This window comes from Bacillus rossius, chromosome 3, assembly GCF_032445375.1.
Source record: "Bacillus rossius redtenbacheri isolate Brsri chromosome 3, Brsri_v3, whole genome shotgun sequence".
Classification (NCBI taxonomy): Eukaryota; Metazoa; Arthropoda; class Insecta; order Phasmatodea; family Bacillidae; genus Bacillus; species Bacillus rossius.
This window is the reverse complement of record NC_086332.1, coordinates 27,451,146-27,475,973: the sequence shown is the minus strand read 5'-3', so window position 1 is coordinate 27,475,973 and position 24,828 is coordinate 27,451,146. Positions and strand designations below refer to the sequence as shown.

Genomic DNA, 24,828 nt, shown 5'->3' with positions numbered 1-24,828 from the left:
TGCTAGGAGAACATTTTCAAAACTGACTAATCTAAATGCTTTAAAAAATATTTACTTTGGTTATGTTGAACCTCACTTACGATATGGAATAATACTTTGGGGTGATTCCACGGACTCATCAAAAAATTTTCAAATACAGAAAAGAGTTGTACGTATAGATAATAATGCATGTAAATTATCGTACCTCATGCAGACAACTTTTAAAAAGCTTAGGTGTCTTAACATTACCATCGTTATGCATTTACGAATTACTTACATTTGCTCATTCACAGTTGAACTGCAGAATTTCAATTTACATAATTATTCGACTGGAACAAAAAATTAATTTCATATATTACAACATCGTATAAAATGTTATCTTTAAAAGATTTGTGCAATGGGAGTGCATGACTTGATGTAAGTTTTTGGACATACGCCATTGCTAAGAACTTTTTCTGTTTGAAGAAAAACTAATAAATAAAATAAATAAATAAAAATACTCAAAAAAAGACAAAAAACACACAAAATTAAGCAAACAATTGCTGTTGTCAACAAGGATATGAACACCACAAAATATTCCGAAACAGGAATATGGTCAGCAAACAAACAAAGAAAAACAAAGAAAAATGTACTAAGAGAACGAAAAAATCCCCACAAATGATGACAATGATTGTTTGCTGACCATATTCCTGTTTCGGAATATTTTGTGGTGTTCATATCCTTGTTGACAACAGCAATTGTTTGCTTAATTTTGTGTGTTTTTTGTCTTTTTTTGAGTATTTTTATTTATTTATTTTATTTATTAGTTTTTCTTCAAACAGAAAAAGTTCTTAGCAATGGCGTATGTCCAAAAACTTACATCAAGTCATCGTATAAAATGTTTTGCAAATAGTCCGAGATACTCTGCTATATGTCTTTATAACAAACAACTTCCACCACATTTTAAATCAGTAAACCAACATTGTGCATTTAAAAAAAAAAACTGAAAGATTTGCTGTTGGAATTCAGTTTTTATTCTATTAATGATTTTATGGAAGCAAAACTGCTAAAATGTATTATTATTATTATTATTATTATTATGACATGATGTACATTATTTGTTTTTACTATTATTTTCGTTTATGTGTATATGATTGTACTTAAGTGTATTCATAATGTTTAATATTCTTGACGAGTCCTATACTACATGTACAAAATAATTGTATATTTTTGTAGTCGACTTGGACAATAAAACTACTATACTATACTATACATAAATATAAAATCATTAGGCGAAAAGTATGACATATTTAGTATTCGTAAAAGGTGTACAGAGTATTAATGTGAGTCGTGTCGACAGCTTGGAACCATATATTAATACGACACGTTTAAGACTTAACGACTTCCACGAATAATCCAAAATACAGCAATAATCGCTACGTAATTGGGAAATCTCGCTGATGAATAGGCTACCTTACCTGTTTCCAGGACCATAAAAAATGATACGGGGGGGGGGGGGGGGGCAGTGGGGGCTTAACCACCGGGGTTTTTATTGTAGATGATTGAAGTTCTACATTTAGTCATTTTAACCAGGGGGGAGTGGAGGGGGCGGGGCACAAAATAATTTGCCCTAATTTCTCTCGACCGGCCTTCTCGTTCTTTAAAACATTTACTTAAATATATATAGGTTCGGGGAGAACCACTAGTTTACGTAAATATTGTTTTACAAATTGTAATATACAAGATTGATTACTTACCTCTACCACACCGGACTCGAATATTTCTTCTGTGGTGTTTTTCGGATTATTCAAACGGGAAAGATGTTTCAACATCTTCTGCTGCAAAACAATAAATATGTGATAATGTGTTAGAAAGTTGAAAATTGAATTAAAATTAACGCACCGATTTATTTAACATTGCACTGAAACCACCGTCTACTTTTGGAACGAAATGGACGACTCATACCAATAAAACGTGGCTGTAGCGTCACCATTTACAACAGCTGATCAGATAACAAATAATCGAGATTAACATTGTTTACAAAAATTTCTGGGAATTGGGAGTTCCCCGTCTAGTCATTGCGTAACATCAACAAAGTGAAATGGAAGGCACGTGCTGCTACCTAGCAGGAGCGTGTCAAACTAGCTTGTACGTCACGAATGAGGGGAACGGTGCACGGAAGAGAGAGGGGATGGGAAGCACAGCAGTAGTGCCAAGCTTCGAAATGTTACGCGTGCCATAATACTCAAATACACGTACCATTATTTATACTCTCCCAATAACTAGAATACAAGAGGGGCTACAAAAAATTTCCAGGTTTTTTCCCCCTCCATCTGTATGGAAATATCTGGCCAGAAAATGGAGGTTCGTAAGTTACTCAATCGCGGCGACTTATAGGCGTTGCCCGAAAACTTTTAGGTAAACAAATTCCCATACCTAACCTCTTCCACCTCCTAGCTACTACCATTGAATATGTATAGGTATGGATAGAAGTCGCTTCCTGATTGAGAAATACTTTCGTGATTTTTGGGCGCTATTCAAGTAGTTGGCCTAACAGCCACGAGATGGCAGGGCTTGCCGGAGTGCAAGGCAGTGGCGCGCGCTGCGGCGAGTAGGACACACTGGCCAACCTCTACTTGACAATCATTGGCTTATCGCTCATCCCCCCCCCCCCCTTCCAACATCGCGCGCTGCTGACGTCACATGGAGGATTAAAAAAAAAACAATAAAAAATAATAACAACAAAATAGAAAAATAAACATTCTCACGAACATTTTCATGTATGCTAAGTCAAGAATTTTGGAACCAGTGCCGGAGGTAAACTAAAATTAATCATTCGACTGAAGTCTTGCAAAGATATACATAATAATAAAGACAACATGATAAGAATAAGAATTTGTTCTTGAAAAGTAGGCATATATTGTGCTTGTTTGCAAATGCGCACACGGAATTTATTTATTTTTTTTTTTAAAAAGTGGGGGGGGGGGGGGGGGGGTATTTTTCCTGCTGTTTGCTTTCAAATTCTTCCCATTTGTTAATGAGAATGAATAGTTTTATTTATTTATTTTTTAAAAAAGGATTTCGGAGGAAGGGGATATATTTCACATTATCCTTCCCCATCCCCTGCTGATTCGGTCGCAGTCGATCACGTCAGAATTTGCCTGAGGTCGACCATACATGCACACAGCACGTGTCCCCCAAGAGATTGTCTCCAGTGTTATTTTAGAGCTGTGCAGCAGTTACAATCTACAGACTTCTCTGAGAAAATTGAGATAAAAATTAATATGTCTGTAGCGTGTTATGAATAGCTAGAGTACATGATAAAATAAAAAGGTGTTCTTAACCAATCATATAAAATCTTATTATGTGCAAGTTTAATAAAGAGAAAACTACTGCATTATCGCTAAGCTATTATTGTTGAAATGATAACGAATGCTCAAAAAATGTTAATTATTTCTTAAGGCTTACGTAGTTGAATAATGCACAAAAAACTAACAAATGTCCATGAACATAGGTTGAAAGACGTAACTGGTGTAGAATAATAAGACTCGAAGTATTTTTTTCACACAACCACTGAGATTTAACATTTTATAACAACTTAAAAATAATCTTTACACCGGAGGTATAGGACACCATGTCACAAAATTGTAACTTTTCAGAAGAGCAAGTGTTCTATTTATTTCAACTTTATTTTCTGGTTTCTTCGCTACTACCGAAAGGAATAGAAATACGCTATGCCTTGATTTTCATGTTCACAAGTGAAATACTCCGTCGAAGAATTGCAATAGAAATAAAATCACGCATTGTTTCATGTAGGTAATCACAGGCTTTATTTTAAACAATGGATGAGATAGTGTGCTCCCACTCCGTTACAGCAACATTCCCTACCAAGAATGGGTTTAGAGTGAAGTCCGTTACCAGTCCACATGAACATCGGTACGATGTACAGGTTGAGCCTGAATTGAATAAAGTTTTACAACAACCACCGTGAATTTTGTCGCTGTAGCAAAACATTTCATTGAAATAATACGGTGGGATGGTGAGGGGAGGAGGTGGTTGGGGGGTAGGGGGGGGGTAAAAACTCCACAATAATACGTGGAAAATAAAAATGTTACCCAATTTGTTTCAATGAAAATTTTGCTACAGCAACAAAATTCGCGGTGGCTGTATAACTTCATTCAATTAAACATAGTCCAGAAGCTCGTTTTTCTATCTTGAACAATGTCTCTATTATTTACAATAAAAATGTTGTTCAGCCTCAACATCAAAGACGTATGCAACCCTTGTGAAGCATCTAGTTTTATACAGGGATGTTTCCAACTTATTTTGTCCGGATGAACATGCACCCGAAGTTAGTCGTTCGAATTCAGATTAATTCTGTATAAATCAAACTTAAGCACTAAATCTTGTGATTTATACATCATTAAATACTTGTGGGTTTTTTTTTCCGTGGTTCGTTTATTTACTAGATCTTGGTTTAAGGCTCGAATGTTTGTGATTTATAGTTAAACCTTTACTGTATTTTTTCTCCTTCTCGTGGTTCGTTTATTTACTAGAACCTTGGTATCAGAATTAAATTTTGATAGTATTGTAATGGAAACTGATTCTTAAGGAGAGCATGAATTTTTTTTTATAAGACGCCACTATGTGACAATCTAAATGCACTAAAGACCGGGATTGGAGTCAAATCCACGACTTCTGAACTAGAAAGTGGGTGCGCTGACCACTACAAAGACGGCACTGAGGAACACTTAGAGACAGAGAGATTTGGTATAAAAGCGGAATTAATTTGCAAACGAGTTAACAAAGAGACTCGCCCAATGAAGCCAAACCTGGTGAATAAATGGAAAGACTAACTTTTTAACTAATAGTATTTTAACAGTTAAAATTAACAATAAATGTTCCTTTATTTTTTTACTACAGCTTGAGCTCTCTAATCATAAAATTAAACTGTCGGTAGTAAACGTTTTGTGATGCCATGAAAACCTTCTGAAATTTTGCGGAAATATAGTGCAAGGCGATATTCGATATTAACTAGTAATGTCCTAAAACATATATTTTATATTTCTAATTTTAAGTTATCTCTTATAGGGCAGTTTCGTATTACAGCAACAATTATTGTTTTTAAAGACAATGCAAGAAGATTTATTTGTTAAGTAAGACCACGAAGAATAAATATATGTGTATATATTATTCGGAGAGTAAATATAGATTTTATAATTATAAAACATGTCTATAATGCATGAAAACTTTAAACATCACAGCAATTTTGTGCACATTATTTATAGATAATGCTGGGTATAAATTTAATTTACATTGAAGTTAAAATTAGCCTGTATGTTTTATATTCCATTTCTGTGTTTAGAAGGGAGGGGTGAACATTTTTTAAGTTTTGTTTCATTGATAGACCTATATGACATAACTACAAAACCACTAATATGTAATATTATAAATTTGATGCCTGTACTTTACATTTCAAATAAAAATGCGATTGTAATGCATCTGTGATGATATGAAAAAAAGGTGTAATTTTGATTTTAATAATAATGTACATCTAGCCAAATAAAATGGAAGTGGACATGTAAAATATGGTATAATATGAATTTAAATGAAATCAGTCGTGATTTAAAAATCGAAATGACTAAAACAAACTAAACAATACACAGGCTAACACACCACCACTTTCAAACTAAAACACCACCACTTTCAAAATTTCAAGCCTAGACGGTTTTTTATTTAATGAATGAAGCCTTAAATACACCTGACAATTTAATTAGTCTATTTTTGTAGAAATTTTTTTAAAAAATTAATTACATTCCTTTTATAAAGGTACAACAGCTATCAGTAATGTGCTGAAATTAGCGCGGGCGAAGTCAAGGTTTATTAGTTAGTACAACTATAAATAATTTCGATGCAGTAAACTTCAGTAAAAAGCATGACATCATGGACGTTTCCCCCCCAAACACACACAACCTAAAAAATCTATCGGTGCCACCATCAAATGGAAAGAATTTGAAAGTAAACAGCGCGCGGGCAAAATGAAATACTGCGTACCTACACTCCTGCAAGACCAGGGCCGCTGAGAGAATTTGTGGGCCCCTGGGCAGCTGGGGTAGTAGGCCCCCTTCTTTCTTTTTTGCATACCACTACTACGTAGACCTATACCATAAATTATATGGTATCGTAAATTGCATCCTTCATTTGAACATACATAAAGATTTCCTAGTTACGCAAAAAAAAAAGAGAGCATTTGCATGTATTATCTCAGTGCACTTTTACATTGTTAATCCCATCAAAATACAAATAATAATTAATTTTTATGTATATATTGCTAAAAGAAACAAAAAAACCTTAAATGGTAATCAGAAATTGCATTATTATATGAGTGTTTTAAATACATAAGTATAATAATTTATTTTGAATGTAAATATTATTAAAATAATGTAAAGTAATAATCAATTTTATTACTTCGAAAACATAAAACACACTGAATCACGTTGATTACATTGAAAAATTTGTAATACATATTAATTATTTATAACGTTCCAGGGACGTCGGAACGTTTTCATTAGTGGGGGGGGGGGGCGAACAGATGTATCACACTTACCTCAGTCATAGAGTGGGGGGTCGTGGGGCCTCCCCGGAAAAATTTGGAATTTTAGATGCACAATTGTGCTTTTTAATGAGTTTCCGAACCAAAATATTAAATATACCATTCAAAGAATTGGATGATTTAGTATGTATTAAATTACTACTCTGACAGTAGATGTAGTACAATTTAAATAAAATATCCATCTAGGAATTTGCAATCATTTTACAGTATATTGACAATCATAAATTTGATTTTCTAATCAATGTGATCACCAATGCAACGTTTGTAACTACTGGTTGAGAAAAATACTACTACGACCAAACATTATTCTGGGAAAAGGAGGGGGGGCGAAATGCTTCTCTCGCCCCCCCCCCCCCACTCCATGCATAACAGCACGGGGGCGACTCGCCCCTGCTGCCCCCCCCTGTTCCGACGTCCCTGTAACGATCCCATTTCTTCTACTACTAAAGTATTTGGTGTGAACTGAATGTTACAAGTACCTACTGCTCGGTTAGGTTATTGGTTATCGACTTTAGTTTAGGAACACACAAAACAATTATATATATATATATATATATATATATATATATATATATATATATATATATATTGTACAAGATGTTTTAATAGCAGGGGGAAAATGTTTTCCAGCCATTTATTTTCCACTTCCCAGCCGGGCGCCCGGGCCCCTAAGGCTACCGGGCCCCTGGGCATTTGCCCCTTTTGCCCCCCCCCCCCCTTCTCGGCGGCCCTGTGCAAGACATTCCTTACATGCAGTTGAAAAGGAAACATAGTAATTAAAGTCTGTCTCACTTCTAGTTTGCAGTTCAGAGCAAATGGCACCCACTGTTGCCAGATTGATACAACCCGGCTTATCATTAAAATTACTATTTTGTATATCATCGATAATTTAATATATATTAAATTTTACTGTGTATTATTTAGATAGTAAATTAAATTGGGATTCACACACAACTGCTTTATGTAAACGTCTTTCTAGAGTAATTTATTTACTTAGAAAGTTGAAATATTGTACTAGTCAACAATTAGTAATTAATTCATACTACGCCTTTTTTCATGTACACTTATTATATGGTATTTTACTGTGGGGCAATTCACCCGGAGGCCAAAAGAGTTTTTATAAGGCAAAAAAAAGCTATAAGAATTATTGCTGGAATTACTGAAAGACAATCATGTAGAGAACATTTTATAAATTTGAAAATACTTACACTACCTGTATATTTATATTACACTGCTTATTGTATGTTAAAAGTAATTTACAAGCTTTGATTTTAAGAAATAATGTACATAATTATAAAACCAGAAATAGATATCTTATTGATGTTAGTTATAAACGATTGCGTAAATCTCATATGGGTTTTGAAAATGTAAGTGTAAATTTTTTTATAGATTACCTTTGTGTGCTAGGGCTATATCCATTGATAGGTTTAAACAAAGCCTAGAAAAATGGCTAATAGCTAAACCTTTATACTCTTTAGATGAATGTAACAATTTAAATTTTAATGACATTAAGTTTGAGTAAGGTATAAGAAAATTAAGTTGTTTTCTCTTTAATTTACTATGTAAACTTATATAATTATGTATTCTGACTTGACAATGTCTATTGCACTCTGTGTTTAACGACAATAAAGATTATGATTATGATTATTTTTCTAAGAACATAAAATAGTGTTTTTTTTATAGTATTAGTATACTTGTATACATTCTGAAAGAAAAATCTATAAACCTAGATATTAATTATTATTTTCAAAGGTGAAACTATTTAAAGCATTCGGTCACAATTATGCAGGCCACACACGCTCCAGTTTTCCTCAAAGGTCTGCCTCAAGACCGAAGTGTGTGTATGTTATTGTACCTTGAGGTTTCCTGGAAAGAGGGGACCGGAGTGAAAATCGAAAATTCCTTCATTCGCCTCAAAGTACGCCCCTTCCTCACACGTTTCCGGTGCGTGTGGACCAGAGATCAGGCACACCTTGAGGCGACCTGTCAGTGCCTCCCCCCCTACATCCGCGAGTGAGGTTAGTCCGAATACTTTCTGTGGTAACCATTTCTTCTCGGACACGCGAAGTATTAGAGGAATTTATTAATCTGTTCAATGATTCTCCTTGCTTATGGCAAGTAAAGCAAAAGAATATCAAGATCGCGGCTGCATACGGACGATTAGTGGAAAAAATGAAAGAAATACAGCCTACTCCAAAGATATAGTAATTAAAAAACATAATTTTAGAAGCAACGTCCGCAAAAAAAAAAAAAAGTGAAGAATTCGAAGAAAAGTGGAAGTGGTGCCGACGAAGTTTATGAGCCGACATTGTGGTATTTTTTTTTTTCCATCTGTTTGATTTCCTGTTGGATGTCCTATTTCCCAAGTATTGGTGCCACAAGCGACAGGATTTTCAAGTATGTATCTTCATCCATCCTTAAGTAAATATGCCAATATTTTGGCGCGAATCTCAGCTCATTCAACAAATTTATGTGTGAATAGTTTTGTCTTTTTTTTTTTAACCAGTCTTTGCACCACACTTTTCGTTTCACTCTCTGTGACCTAATTTCCCCCGTTGCTATAAGCAATCCAACGACAGCGAGAGCATCGTCTGTTTATGCCATAATTGCAGGTATACTACTGACACATAAGCCTCAAGGTAACTCTAGGGGACCCTAACGTGTGGGCGCACCCCCCATTTCAGGTCTGCCTTGAGGCAGTGCACCTTGGGGCAGACCTCGGAGGAAAACCGGAGCATGTGTGGCCGGGCTTAGAGGCAAGCATTTTTCGCGAGAAAACAAAACCTGAACGCCCATTAGACTGCAACAAGGTACACCCACACAGTCTGCTTCTTCCTTGTGATTGGCAGCTGTCGGCGAGAGAAGTAGTTGCCTTATTTGACCAGGCCGTTCAGTACGCGTTTGCTTCCGTGCTGGATTACTGAGACTGGTGTCGTAACAGTAGACATGTGCCTGGAAGAAAGTAGCCCGATCACGAAACACAAGACGATGCCACAGTGTTTTAACTTTCAGCTAGTCTCGAATTATATTCGCGGAAATCGCATGCCCCTAGTCACAATCGTTTACCAGGCAGTCCATTAATTATGTGACATGATCAAACGAAGTCAAATTTTTCATATTAAATTATATAAATAATGTAATCACATAATTTGTTCAAACCAAGATGGCGTCCTTCAATTGTGTTTCCTTATAAGGAAGAATTGAATAGTATCAGATGGTGCTCTTTATATACGAGAAAATTTATTTCCGAAATTCTCATTCCTATTTTTTTTTGTACAAAATACATTTTTTTAGTATTTTAAATAAAGTCAATGCATTATAAAATTGTGTCTAAAACTCTTGCAGTCTTTGGGTATATTTGGTAACAGAGCTCACCGAAACAAGACGGCGCTCGTGGCATATATCATATATCGTATGTAGGAAAGAGAGAAACATTGAAACACACACTGCAAACTAAGGATGAGCCACGCTATGGGAAGTAAACGCTGGTGCTCCAGGCAGTTCGGCGAACGTGCGGGCTGGCATTATCGAGTGTCGGGTGTCAGAGTGAAACGCCACATAGACTCGGAGCGCGGCGCCGGGTAATATGACGCCTGTGATAACGATAATTGAACCAAACCAGAGATTAGGAAAGGATACAGATAGAGCATTTGCCGTCAGACGTGAAGCCTTTCCCCCCCCCCCCCCCCCCCGTTTTTTTCTTCTGATTTTCACATACCAATATGGTGGACGTTTGTTTATATTTGTATCAGCTGTTCTAGCCTGCTTTTACTAACGACTGACTGTTAAGAAGAAAATTATATCTAAATATTACTGGTTAATATGTTTATATCTAAAGTCCAAAACAAATCTTCATAATACAAATGTTGACATTTTTCTCCAATTTAGCCTCCAATACACGTACAGATGATACATTTGTAAACAAATGGCCGCAATATTGGTACGTGTAATACACTGGAATTCCTCTCCTCTTTGGCCTTCACCCCCTCGTCATGAATCGGACCTTATGCTACATATGTTTATTTCCCTAATCTCTGGATCAAACACGACCATCAGCCAGCAATTTCCCACAGATCTGAATCACCCCTTCTCCTTTCAATTACCCCTCAAATGGGCGACGATTTACTTGTCTGTACACCATTCCAGCTCATCTGGATACTTCGCTTCTTTTTTTCCAGCTAACAAAAAGTTAAAATACGCAACTTACAGCCCCAATGTTTTGTCAGTTGGAAGAGATATAAGTATATGTTCAAAGTCAAATTGTGCATCTGAGCATGGGTACAATCAGGGACGTAACCAGAATTGCCATTATGCAAAAATAAAAAATCATAAAATAACATAATGTTCATAAACTAATTGTTTATTAATTGACAGCCTAAAATGTGTTATATTACAAACAATATAAAATAATAGATATATAAAAAAGTACATGTACAGCAACTACAAAAAACAGAACCTCTTCCGAGGAATTAAGATTTAAGATCCTTATGTCCACCTCCCACCTCTTCCCCTGCTGTGCCACTAGGCTTTATCACCGAGGTTGTTCACTACATGGAATGCAGGGCTGTCAAGGGAAGGTAAAGGCCTGGGGCAAATGATTTTTTCGCCTCCCCCCACCCACCCCATTTTCCCATAATTTAACAAAAAAATTAAATTACGCAGCGTTACCATGGTCACATCTGTGAATGTGATCTACATGTACCACATAACTTACAATTAATTCTTTTATCAAAAAGATTTGTAAATTTTCGTCCTATCAGGAAAAAAAACAAAGTGTACGTGGAGTCGACGAGCGACAGAAGTGAAAATTCTTGCTTATTATTTATTATTAGGTATAGGAAACAATTCACTTTGGATGAGGTCGCAGGTAAAAAAATAAAAATAGAAGTATGCGAGCGCTAAATCATGCTGTTGCGAAAATATGAAAATGCGAAAGTGTGCAAGTATGCGAGCGTATAAGTGTGGGAAAATGCAAGTATTCTGCGTAATTTCTACCTCTCCCCTGTCGACTCCTCTATCGGTTTCCACCCCCCCCCCCCCCCTTCGTCAAAGAAAATTCACTTGCACACTTGAAACAACGACCGGGCCCTGCCCCTGCCTCGCGAGTGTCGGCCGGCGGAGTGTTGGCACCCGTGGGCAGCGGGCAGGGGCGTGGTTCGGCCTGCGGGAGGAAGCGCGCGCTATCAGGGCAGCTGGCGCCTCCAGGGGTACCCCCCGGAAGCAGAGGGTGGCGACACGTCTCGCTTCCGAGAACCGCTTACGGCATGACGCGACACGACATCCTCCAGCGCTCGCGTCGCCTCTCGCCGCGCGCGCGGCGTCCGGGAAACGCGGCGGACGTCGCGGCCGACCGACCGTCTCGTGTCGCGCGCAAGGACCACACGCTCACCCGGAGTCCAGAAGCGCACGAGCACCAATGCGCGCCGCAAGGGCCTAGAACCCGACCGCAGCACGGCTGAAACTTCTCTGCCCCTGACTAGGGTTACCAGACACTGATAACAAAAAAGGAGGACATTCACCTCGCAAAAGGAGGACATTTCACTAAAAAGGAGGACAATATATATATTTTTTAAAAGCCATGAATTAATTACAATGGAGTACGATATTTTACAATGTTTTGGCATTTAATACAGTTTCAGTATAAAGAATCAAACAAACTAAGCATATACAGCATATTAAAAACACGTGCTTCTGCACGTGCTGCTACCTGTCAAGCTGTCATAGTACTACTTACTAGTGGGATAACTCTGCGGACAGCGCGCGCTTTGCCCAGAGTGTAACTGCAGGAATTATCTCACTTTATAAAAAAGCCGGACATTTTGAAGCATTAAGGAAAATCCGGCCGGACGCAAAAAAATACATAAAAAGGAGGACATGTCCTCCTTTTGCCGGACGTCTGGTAACCCTACCCCTGACCGACTCTTCTTCCTGGACCATCCCTTGTCCTGCACTGGACCTGCCTGCTCAACGCTTCCACTGCTCAACCCCGCATGGATGAGCCCAGGGTTTGAACTGTGTCCATACAGGCTTTGTCTGTGCCCAACCTCAACTAGTAATAGTCTAGAATTTAAGATAGGAGAGCTAAGTCATGGCATCAATTGCTACCATGGCTGGCCAATCCCCCGAACAAAGCACACGATGCACGCTACCCTTTCTGCATGGCTGAAACCTAGTATTATTATGGGTAAAGGCTTTGGCCTAGAACGTACCTAGACCCAGACACCTCTCAAACAAATACACTTAATGTTAGTTAGGTTAGGAAAATTTAAAAATATATATATATATTTCCCTCTCATCTCAACACTTTCGAAATAAACCTTTTTTGACTGCTCCGTGCGAAGTATGAGCAAAAGCCGTACCCAGATAAAAACGAAAGGAATTATGGAATTCAAACTCTTTCGTGGGGGAGTTGAGTCTTATGACTTCTCATAGATGACGCACTGTCTATTTCGTAATAAGTTTTAATCAAAGTGATTAAATACCAATAACCAAGATGTTAGATTGTTTTATAATTTTTTTTCATATCATATATTTTGTTTGGTTTAATTATTTTTTTTACACTTCGGATGGGGAATAGCTACTCCCGTCTCCCCCATTTCCCTAGGTGAATATGCTCTTTAAGTGTGCTGTCGACAAAGTCGTGGACAAATTGTTTCAATCGAATATTAACAGTGGTTAGAAATGGATCTACAAGAAGGAGCAACATTGATATTTTAAAAAGATCTAGCTACACATGTAACAAGTCACCAAATTTTTTTTTTTTAATTTTATATTTACAGTAGCCCCTTTACACGTCTTGGAAAGGAACCTGAATGTTTTATTATCATTTAATTAATTAAGTTATTTTAATAAAAACTGTTTACACGAAGCACATAAATAACATGATGCAAAAAACATCTTACAAGAATACTCTAAACTATCTAACTCGGCTTTACATCAGGAGGTTACTGCCATGACATTAGGGTGAAAGAGTGACAATAACATTGCTAAAACGCTATCGCGACAGCAACTCTCGAGTGTAACTGTCTGAGTGTCAACAAGTCCTTACAGACACCTCGCGTCTGCCTTTCCTGGTGACGATAGCGAGCCTTATCTCACGTGCAGAGCATGCAGTAACCTTGCCGGCTTGCCTCCGGGGCGACAGACGGGAGTGGAGGGATTGGTGCAGACATGCGTGGAGCGCCTAGGCTTGGCACGACGTCTGTTCCTACTGCCTGCGGGCTGATCACGAACACGCGTGGAGACTACACGATTAGAGATTAGGGAAATACAGGGGCGCAACAACTAAATTTCCAAATGGGGGGCAATATTCCTTTTTATAAAGAATCATCGATCCCTCCTATTGAAGCGGGGGTTCCAGGGGTCCTCCCTCGGGAAAATTTGTATTTGAAGGTGGAAAATGGTGCTATCTAAGCAGTTTTATTATATAAAAATTGATTACACAGCAGTTTCTTTGCCCCCGTTTGCCACCACTTCAAGGTTTCAGAGGGGTGGGGGCAAAATACCCTTGCCCCCCCCCCCCCCACTGTTTTTGCGCCCCAGGGGGAAATACATATACAGATGGAGCCAAGGTCCGATTCTAGCCGGGGGGGGGGGAAGCCAAAAGGGGAGGGGCATTTCAGTGTACTACACGTACAAATATGGCGGCCGCTTATTTACAAATTTATCAGCTGTACCTACCTGTATTGGAGGTTAAATTGGAGAAAAATTTCAACTCATATAATTACATTTGTGTTATGAAGATTCGTTTTGAAAAAAAAAATATATATATATATATATAAACATATTAACCAGTAATATTTTGAGCCAATTTTATTCCGAACAGCTTAGCTACAGTCGTTAATAAAAGGAGGCTAGAACAGTTGATACGCCATATTTGTATGTTAAAATCAGAAAGAAATGAGTGGGAAAAAACGGCTACATAGCTGACGGCTAATGCTCCATTTGTATCCTTTCCTAATCTCTGTTACAAACCAACATGTAGTGTGTGTTTAGTTATGATACACGAGACTTGTGAGCCATGGTATAGATAATACGTCACAGGCAACCAACCACTGAATTATTAATGTGTACGTTGAATAAACTATTTTGTCAGTGAGATATGAACATTTTGTCTCACTGATTAATTAAATATACTTTGTTTTTGACAAGACGTCTAATAAATCTATGAACGCCGGCTGCACGCACGAAAAAGTGTCCCGTTACGCTGTGTCCCGTTACGCTCATTGTACGCTTACGCCGCATCTATCTCTCTTCCACTCGATTGGAACAATCATCGATTTGACTTTTCCGAGGCACATTAAACTTGAAACACTCCCATTCGTTTCCTACTTTTCCTATCATCGTCCTATCCTTAACAGAATAACACAGATTGGAAGAAGTTAAATAGCAAACGTGTATAAAAGTTATAGTTAAAATAATCTCTTCGTTAAAGTAATAAACATATTTGAATTAATGAGTGCAAATAAAAGTAAATTTATCAATTAAATTGTAGATTTCATTTCACTCCTTTGTATCCATACAAAATAGTGATAATTCAATAAAAATGATTCAATTTTATTCATAAAAGTATGCAATCATTTCATCAATGTTTTGTTATGACGTTGTCAAGTTAATCTATCGTCCGTAAACCGACTTTACAGACAACCAATTTTTTTAGATTTAGTTTTTATTTCATATGATTTGTTTGATAATTATTTGATTATAGATGGAGTAAAATAAATCTGTATGTCAATGTGCTATAAAACATGTGTATTGCCATAGCAATCGTGAAACCATAGAAAAAAAAAACTAATGAAACAATTCTTAACCTCAAATTTTGTTTACGTTAAACTTAATTGTAAATAGGTTGGGGTCCTTAACGCACCCATTTATGATAAAAAGAAAATCGTGCCATTAAATTTATCATTGCGTTTGGCGCTATCCTAGAAGATGGGGTCTGACTCGGGGGTAGAGAGATCAGCGAACTTCACTTATATTCCAGGGAACGGAAGTTCGAATACCACCTTGAGCTCTCCCTCACAAGGCAAATATGATATATCGTGATCCTGTACACATAAACACATATAAAACTGAATGGAAATCACATTTTTTTTCTCGACAGACGCGACGCTAATAAAATATCATTTTACGTTGGCCAATCACCTTCGACACATATTTTACGTAAATGTGACAAATTCGCAGGCGTGACGGACTTTTCAAATCAGAAAGATGTTTCCACCCACCGCGTGACGGGTCCTACGTTACTGAAATGCGTGTCGGAATTTTGTTTTCGAAGTTTGGTTGGACTGGAGCATTTATATATTTTTTTGTTAAGTTATTGGTTACTTAATTAATCTAAACTCTTTGAAATGTATCAAAGTGATTTTTTCCCTAATTAACGTTAAAATTGGCTTACACAAAAACGTCAAATAAAAAACTTGTAAACCTCAATGGTTGTCGCATGTGTGGTGCATACGTAATTGCCATAAATGTTTCATAAGTAATTTTATGTTTGTCGCGCGTGTGAAAACAGCATGATTTTTCGCTGTCGCATACGTTGCGCTATTGTGATTCTAGCATTAAACATAGGGTTTGCTAAAGGTCGAGGTAAAAATTATGTCTCGAGCCTTGAACTTTTCCACTATTCGCATTTTTCTTCTGCTCTGCACAGAAGTAGCTGCCGACAAACAAGCGGGTGTGCGAGTCTAATCGCTCAGCAAACAGTCACAAACCAAGCGATAAACTGAGCAAACCATTTGCGTGCTCGCAATTTACGTCTCATCGAAGACACATGTGCACGAGCAACGGACTCGGTAAAATAAAGGAGGGAACCCTTTGTCAAAAAACGAAGAGGGTGGAAATAAATCAGCTGCCCCAGAAATACCATTTTTAAAACCTTTTCTTTAATACAGCTGACAATACAGAAACTCGTTCTTTTCCAAGACTACGTAAAAAGCTAAATGCTGAGATGAAATGCATTAAAATATATATTTTTTTAATTGAACTCAATGTTGAGGGATGGGCAACCAACTGTTGTCTAAGGTGTTGCGTTTGGTTTATAAAACACGCTAATCACATAACATAATCAACTCTAACTTGAAACTGTATAACTTTAAAAGGTTGGGGGGGGGGAGGGGGGGGGGAGGAATCCTCATCGAGCTTCTTTCGATAAACAATGTTTTTTTCACGAATCCATGTGAAATCCTTAATAGTTTGATGAATCAATCAATCGTAGTTTACTTTCACTGTGCGCTAGTTAACATGTAAAAACCGGCAGCGTATGATAAAAATAAAATCGTAGCCTTCATACAGGGATATTACATCTCCATCATTAAAAGTTCTCGGAACACTTTGAATACGTAAGGCCGAAACGTAAGCCGAAACGCAAGAAATAGAAAGGTGAACGATGCTTGCGTCGTGGTTTTGTGTAGTTTATTAACGGGTATTTGAATACATCGTTAGTTAACGTTTTGCATCTTGCGTTTCTTGCGTAGTTTATAAACCTGATCTTAATGTTCCATGAAACAGAATTCTGGAGTATGTGAGCCGACCTTCGGGTGAAAAGTGTTTCGGTCAGCTAGGGCGTAAATGAAAAATAGCAAGGACCACTACTGTTCTCTTCCAAGCAAGAAGTGTATTTAACAAAATTGGATTTAAGTTTAATCATGTTCTTAAAAAAATGGCCGAAATATTAATGTATGCAACATTATGTGGATTCTCTTTTGAATTGCCTCAACAACCAATTATGTACTAACTTCATTGTAGTTTTATTAATAATAAATAATATTTGTTTAAAGTGCGCTGTACTATGAGTATTTCCATAAATTTTCTTTCGAAATATATACAAGATGATATTTTTTAAAATCCCAATTTTGTTATTTTATTAAAATGTATACACTACAGTAAATTTTACTGGTGTCGTAAATTAGTACTTTATTAACGTGAGGTGTTAAATATGTTAATATTAGCCTAAGTACTGTAATATATTTATTATGTATAAATTTTACTTAAGTCAGAGAAGCCTAAACGTAAAGAAACCAAATTTGGTATCAACCCACTGTTACGAATACCACCCAGACTGAACTTCACGTCAACTGCAGGGATGGGGGATAAGACAGTTGTGTGTGTACTTTGGTGATACAGTTTAGATTTATAACTATAGCTTAAAAAAAATATGTACGGGTAATATTTTATTAAACTTACCACAAATTTAAAAAAATAACCCCTTTGTTGGAAAAATATTGAGAAAAGAATACCGAGCTAAAAGATATTTTTTTCCTCCGTACGTTAAAACTGGTATAAAAGTCTTGATAAAAACGTTTTTCCGAAATTAGATCGCATTACTATTTTTATAAACATTACTAATAATAGCTGTGGTTGGTTTAGATGAAGAGTTATTCTAACACCTATTTATTGTACGCCTAACTTATTAAATAATTCATTAAAAAAATCAACGAGAATAACTACCTACTATTACATGATACGGAATTCCATTTACAAGTTTGTTTACTTTACGGTGACACATACCTTAAGACTCATTTTCAACCCCGAACGTAGCACCGCACAACACCTCTCCTCGCGAAACTCATGAGAAGTAAGTGGATGTAAAAAGGGAAATGAGAGGTAGTGGTTGTAAAGTGGGACACGAGAAGTAATGTCAGGAAGGTCAATCAAGACGAACGTTAGTCCTTCCCCGTTTCCCCTTGGCCAGTTGTCGGAACATCTGCTCATCCCCTCCCGAAGACGGTACTATCACAGAACATGCTACACACGTCACAGCGTCCCTTTCACAAGCTACAGTACTGTTCCTATCGAAACACAGCGGTTATTCAGGTCCGGAAATGTGGCAGCGCCGCAACGGGTAGGGGAACTCCCTAGGAAACGCCCCGCCCACCGAGAGCTGTGATTGGTTCCTGGTTCGTCCCTGTTTCAACAACGAGAATAAAAAACAAAGTAGGAACAGATGCAGTCAATAACGTTCGTTAAATGTTTGGATGGGTACATCCCACTACATATTGCCACTGTAGTGGATTTTAAACAAGTGTTCTCTATCAGATTGAGAATTCTTTTCGACTGTAATTCTTTTCCACCCAATCCCCTGAAAAACTCTTTGTTTTCCATGAAAATGGGGAAATTAAAATTTTAGAAAATTACGAAGAGTTTAATTTTTTCAACAACGACTACATGCAAACGAATAATTCAGAACTTTCAGTGACTGATACAGTTGTTTTTTTCGGGGAATTAAAAAATAGAAGAAAAAATAAAACTGACACTAACGTACTGACAAATAGGCCTACAATAGTAGCCGTAGGCAACGTGGCTTCTTACACAATAACATAGTATCTCCCCACTGATATTTCGAAGAATTTTTCATAACTTCTCCACCCAAGGGGGGGGGGGGGGGGGACTGTATACTATACAAAGACTTATTCTAAGTTTATGCTAGGGTTGAAGTATAAATTGCCTATTTAAACAATTCATAAAAATTTATTTATTTGAATAAACTATTTACAAGGTAAATATAAAGAAATAAATTTAAATAATAGTAAAATAAAAAGTTCAGACGCAAATCACAACATATTAGTCTGGCTACGATAATGTAAAACTATATTAAACCTATAAAATACCATGTTATGAAATTCTATAAAAAAAAAAAAAGTAGGTAAAGGCTACTGAACGAAGTTTTTATAATTGTTTGGTTTTCGTAAAAATTAAATTTGGCTGACGTAAAAAATTTAAGTTCATAATAGTGGTACATAATGTTTTCAAGGACGTGTACCTTTTCGGGCATATAATTTGTACTAAATGACAAATTCGTGGTTATTGAAATATTATATGCTTGCTTTAGTTCATCGCGATTTCATTGTAAAACATAATGGAAATATAGTCAATTCTGGCTTATTAACACACTTTTCAAAATCACCCTAAAAATTTATGATTTAAATTTTAACTACGTAAATTTAACTTAAACATAGTTATATTTAATTTTTATATATGTATCTTTGTATTACATTTGACTTAATTGAAACTTCATAATGACTGACAGTTTGATATTAAACTCCTTATATATTATGATTTCTCCGCAAAAGATTGTTTTGTAAATGTTCTATGTTTTTTTAAATTAAATTCTTCATCCATTATAATTTATTCAAATGTTTCTACGGGCTTGACATGCACTTGCATGCTGTATTCTTGCATAGCCACGATGTACGCTTTTTGCAATAATATTTATGCATGACTGGGCGTGAGAACTCTATGACCAAAAAATCAGTTAGGTCCCTTTATATCGCGGATCTTAACAGTTAAAATATTTTTAACTAAAAGTAATTAGAAAAAAAAAAGCTTTTCGCAGGAATCTAATATATATCGGAATTGATCTAATTATTTTTTTTTCGAATTGATTAATTATTTTTAAAAGAAACGCAAGTGGCTGTACACACATAAAGAAGTAATTATTATGCAAACCAACTAAAAGAGTTTTAGTAACTTATTGATGATTGTAAAAATATTTTTAGTTTGCCTTAAACACAATTTTTAAATGCCTTTAAATGTGTCACGAAAAGGCAATATTTAGCAACGTTTGACTATGCAAAAAATAGTTTCTTACCTGCAACTTTAAGGAAAAATAATTGAATAAGTAATTCGGTGTGATTTAAAAACCATATGAGGCAAATGAAACATCAGACAAACCTTCAATCATACACATACTTATAGATAGTTCATTGGCTACAGCTATAGTGCTGTATAGTAGATATCAGAATCACGAACAGATGATGTGAGGTAACTAGACTGATTTGCCATAGGTGGTAATCAAGAAAATGGCTAGCTATAGTTCCCACTGTTTTGTGTTGGATGTATTCGCGATAAGTGTAGGCCTAGTTTAAATAAAATATGTTAGCGAACTAAATTTTTTTTTTTTCCAGATCTTTGAATACATCCATGTTCAGTAGGTATAAGAATACAGCATTATTCCTTCAAAATAAACACGGTTGAGGTTGGCTAAACGATATAAACAGTCCATTCGCGAAATTTAAAAACTTAATTTCCAGAAAATTTCGACTCTTTCATCAAGTGTCAAGTTATGTATAAGTATTTAAAATAAAATCCTAGATTATCTCAATTTAAATTGTACAAAATGTGTATATGGAAGTGGATAGTTGTGCAGATATTCAAAATGTGATTACAGAATTTGAATCTTATTTATATTGTTATTAAGTTAAATCATAATACTTTCAATGGAAAAATAAATTATAGGAAGTTTGCAATACGTAGCCTACAATATTTTTCAGTGTGCATTGGAAAAATTACAAAAAAAGAGTTCTGTTAGCATACCTATCAAAAGCAAGCTAATGAAGTGCTATAGCTTATAACATATAGTTTAATTTTAACAAGTTGTATATATTAAAAAAAAAATATATCATTTATTTACATACAATTTATTGTATGCTGGGAAAGAACCACAGTGTAATACACAGTTAGCAGCAATGGAACAATTCCCTACAATAGTTTGCTATTGCTTTGTAAAAAGATTAGGCTTCGAAGACTTAGCGATATTTTATTTTGTAGAAAACGACAAAAATTGGTTTAAATATTCGTTTGTTAATAAAAAAAAATACAATAAACAGCTCATCAATAAAATATTATGCTGTGAATTGGCAGCGCTGGACAAGATGTTATGTTTTGCAGGCGGCATATTGCTGCAGGAGAAAGAAATTTTGTAATGGAATGTATGGAATAAATAAATGTAAAGTTTTTAGTCTTAACTTGTGAAGAGACATTAAGCTTGTTGAATGATATTTCGTGGTTTAATTGTACACTAATTTATAGTTTTCCAAGAACAGGATGGCAGTATAAGTATCAATCGTGTAATATATGTAGTTTTTTATGCCAGAAATTAAATGCTAGGTGCTTCATCTATGTGTGTCTCACCCGTCTTATCAGGTATTGCTGTTTGCATTAACCTACATGTTCAGAGTTCAGCTCTTGTACGTTTATGCCATTTTAACGGGGTGGCAGTATAAAATAAATATTTTGATAAAGGGGGGGGGGGGGTGAGATTTATTTTCCTTGTCAAATAAATGGTAACTGGATAATTTTGTAGGAATGAAAAGTCTTAAGTTGTATAAGTACATAAAAAGAGGGGATATAAGAGGATTCAGCTTAAATAGGCCAGTAAGTCAGCAATTTGGTTAGGAAGGCTGCTGCATTTGGGCCCCAAGCCCCATGGCAAACCTTTTTACCCTACTTCTCTCCGACTTTTCTTCTAAACTGAGGTAGGTACACTCCTTGCCAACACACTCCCTTATAGTTCACATTACTATCAAGTTTTTCTCCTTTTCAGTTCTTCTCTCCCTAACAATATTGCTCGAGTTCTTCCTTCTACTTCTAGTTTTCACCTCAACTCTCTTCCCCATTTCTGCCCATCACCCATATTTGATACACCCTAACTAGCCTCTCTGCCTGCCTTCTGTTTTTTAGGCTCTCCCACCCTTTGTCCTTCCGTAGGCAAGATACAATTGAAAAAGTAGTAGTGTGGTAGGAGTAATGGGCAGGAGAAACTACAGGAGGCAGTATTGATTTATGAAAGGCTACTCATGTGAAACTGCTGACAGGCCTGCTGGAAGATTTAGTACAAGGGGTTGACATAGTTAAGCCGGTGGGTGAATTTCATGACTTCCAACAGGTGCTAGTTACAGTACCATCTACCTCAACATGTTCCTTTCTGTGTAGTTGTGTAGCTTTCTGTTGTTCCAGGTAAAGACACAAAATTTTGAAAATTTTAAAACTCGATGCTTTTTTTATATGGAAGGTTTCTGATCCAAAAGGTTGGGTTATGGTGGAAAATGTACCCAGATAAGGGGTGCATGTCCCTAAATTTCAAAAATTTGAAAACTTATATACTTTTTGATTTAGTGTTTTCGAGGTCCAGTTATGGTGAAAAATATGCTCTGGTTCATTAATGGCAATATGGGTACTATATCTGAAATTATTTGACCATTCTTCTGGCATAATCAAGTGTATGATACGGACATTCCATCAGTCCGTGTTGATTTCGACACAGATGGTGTTCATATAATTAAACCAATAGCCAGCAAAATACAGCTATGGTATGTACTGCTGAAAGGCGAATATTGACATTAATATTGAGTTGGGCATTTAACATGCATTAAATGCTAGGCTGCACTGTAGATTATGCAGTTGTTTATTTGGGATCGTATCTCTTAGTTGTCTATTTGGGATAGTATCTCTTTGCTGCTGGATGTCACTGGATTTTAGTCACATAAAGTCACTGGATGAGGTCTCCAAGTAGAATAACTTGATTGCTCCAAGATAAGAAAAGTCCAATGTAATGTTGATGGATTAGCTGAAATGACTCGATTACGTGAACATTAATGGCAATTTTTAAGTTCATTGTAACAAATAATTTTTTTTAATCATTCATATTTAGTATTTTTATATTTTCAATCACTCATATCCAATTTTTAAATTTTATTTTGAGACTAAAACGAATAAAATACACTTATAGGTTAAAAAAAAACAACTGAAAAACCCCGCTTTTATAGTTGAATGAACTAAAAATATAATATTTAAATATAAATTTGAGTATTTTGTCCAACAGCCTAATACTTATTGCACCACAACTCTGAATAACTAAAAGTATGGGGTGCTCTCTTATTTCATTTTCGTAATGACTATATCCTAAAATTAGTGACAGAACATTTAAGACAAGTGATATCAAGCACCCCCTGGACTCGGGCCCCCCCTCGAATTAAGAAGCCCCTCACTAAGGGGGACCTTCCTCCTGCACTTGCAAAAGCGTGACTCTGAAACATGATTGATGTCAAAACTATGTCTTTTGGAAAACTTTATGTATATTTTAAAGTTTTATTCTTATTATATGCAGGGGCATAGCCAGGGGGGGGGGGTTAGGGGTTCAAACCCCCCCCCCCCCCTTTAGCACCAAATCTTTAATTAATTTCTTATTCATCACTCAAACAAATTTCATATTAAAATTAATAAAATTTTTACCATTACAATATTTAAATTTAAGTACCGAAAACTGCTAAAATAGCACTATTTTACACCTTAAAATCCAAATTTTCCCGGAGGAGGACCCCCGGACTCCCCGCTTTAATACGGGAGGGGGGTATGCTTCTTAACACCCCCCATACACAAATCCTGGCTACGCCACTGATTATATGTATGTACGCAAAAATATGGGCAGTGTACAGCATCTGGGCACTGCATCCAGATATGACGTGTCAGTTAACCCCACCTGCTAAACTCTTGGGCCGTGCGGCTTTCCCCCCCCCCCTCCCCCCACCCCAACGCGTATAAATTTCCGCGGGCCCCACTTGCGAAGCCTGCAGATTTGCACCCTTGAAGAACCCCATTACTAATTTTAAGTTCATTATTGTTATTAAGTTCATATATTCATTTTCATTATGACAATATCCTAAAATTTTCATATTGAATATATCTTAAAATTAGTGATAGAAAATCTATTATAAATCATATTGTTATTACTGATAGAAAATTTAAGACATATATATCAAGCACCCCACAATTTTAGTTATACAGAGTTGTGGTGCATTATTTAGCTGTTACACAAAAAAAAATCTTAAATTTAAATTTTATTTTTTAATTTTGAGTTTAACAATAAAAAAGTTATTATTATTTTTTTTTAAACTATAAGTGTTTTATGTATAACATCTTAGCTTCCGGTATACAGTATTTGGTAGGAGTAATTTCGTAAATGGAAAGTTAGTTGCATTAAACAGAAACTTGTAACCACAGTGCTGCCATCTGTGGAAGATGGCATGAACAAAAGTTCACAAAGCCAAAGGAAAACTGAATATTATTAACTGTTTGGTGAATTTGAACAAGATGGGCAGAATTTGAATAAAATTTTGTGTCAAAATTCAAGTCCAAAGCTGGGTTTGGTATTTTTTCATTTCTTTTTTGCTTTTATTGAAGCATTATCATCATATAGTTTAAAATTTCGATTCGCAAATGGAATGATTCAATGGTCAACATAGGTGCTCCACAGAAAGTTATAGCGGCGGGTGGGGAAACTACGTGTGGTTTGCGTATGTAGTAGTTGAAAACACAATTTGCGTATATTTATCATTCTCTGAATTATTTTAAAGTATTCCAAGTTAAATTTTGTGTCCAAGTTTCATATTATAAGTGTATATGCAACATGAGAACACATGAATTTGCTCGTTACCGAGGTTAGATGTTACACATCTCTGACGAGTACCTACTGAAAGACT

General features: G+C 36.1%; 1 protein-coding gene across 4 annotated transcripts in view; it reads right to left on the bottom strand.

The window, feature by feature from the left end:
• The window catches only part of LOC134530424 (uncharacterized), a 170,824-nt gene extending 152,427 nt beyond the window's left edge, over positions 1–18,397 (bottom strand). The window contains exons 1-2 of one of the 4 annotated variants that reach the window (XM_063365231.1): positions 18,080–18,397; positions 1,716–1,796 (exon numbers count right to left, since the gene is read on the bottom strand). In XM_063365231.1, the coding sequence (XP_063221301.1) occupies positions 1,716–1,796; positions 18,080–18,283 (285 nt within the window). In that variant the 5' untranslated portion in view covers positions 18,284–18,397. Of the gene's footprint in view, positions 1–1,715; positions 1,797–1,923; positions 2,059–18,079 lie in introns of those variants that run through there. The other 3 variants (XM_063365233.1, XM_063365234.1, XM_063365237.1) reach the window with 3 other exon arrangements.
• Between the last annotated feature and the right edge of the window lie 6,431 nt (positions 18,398–24,828).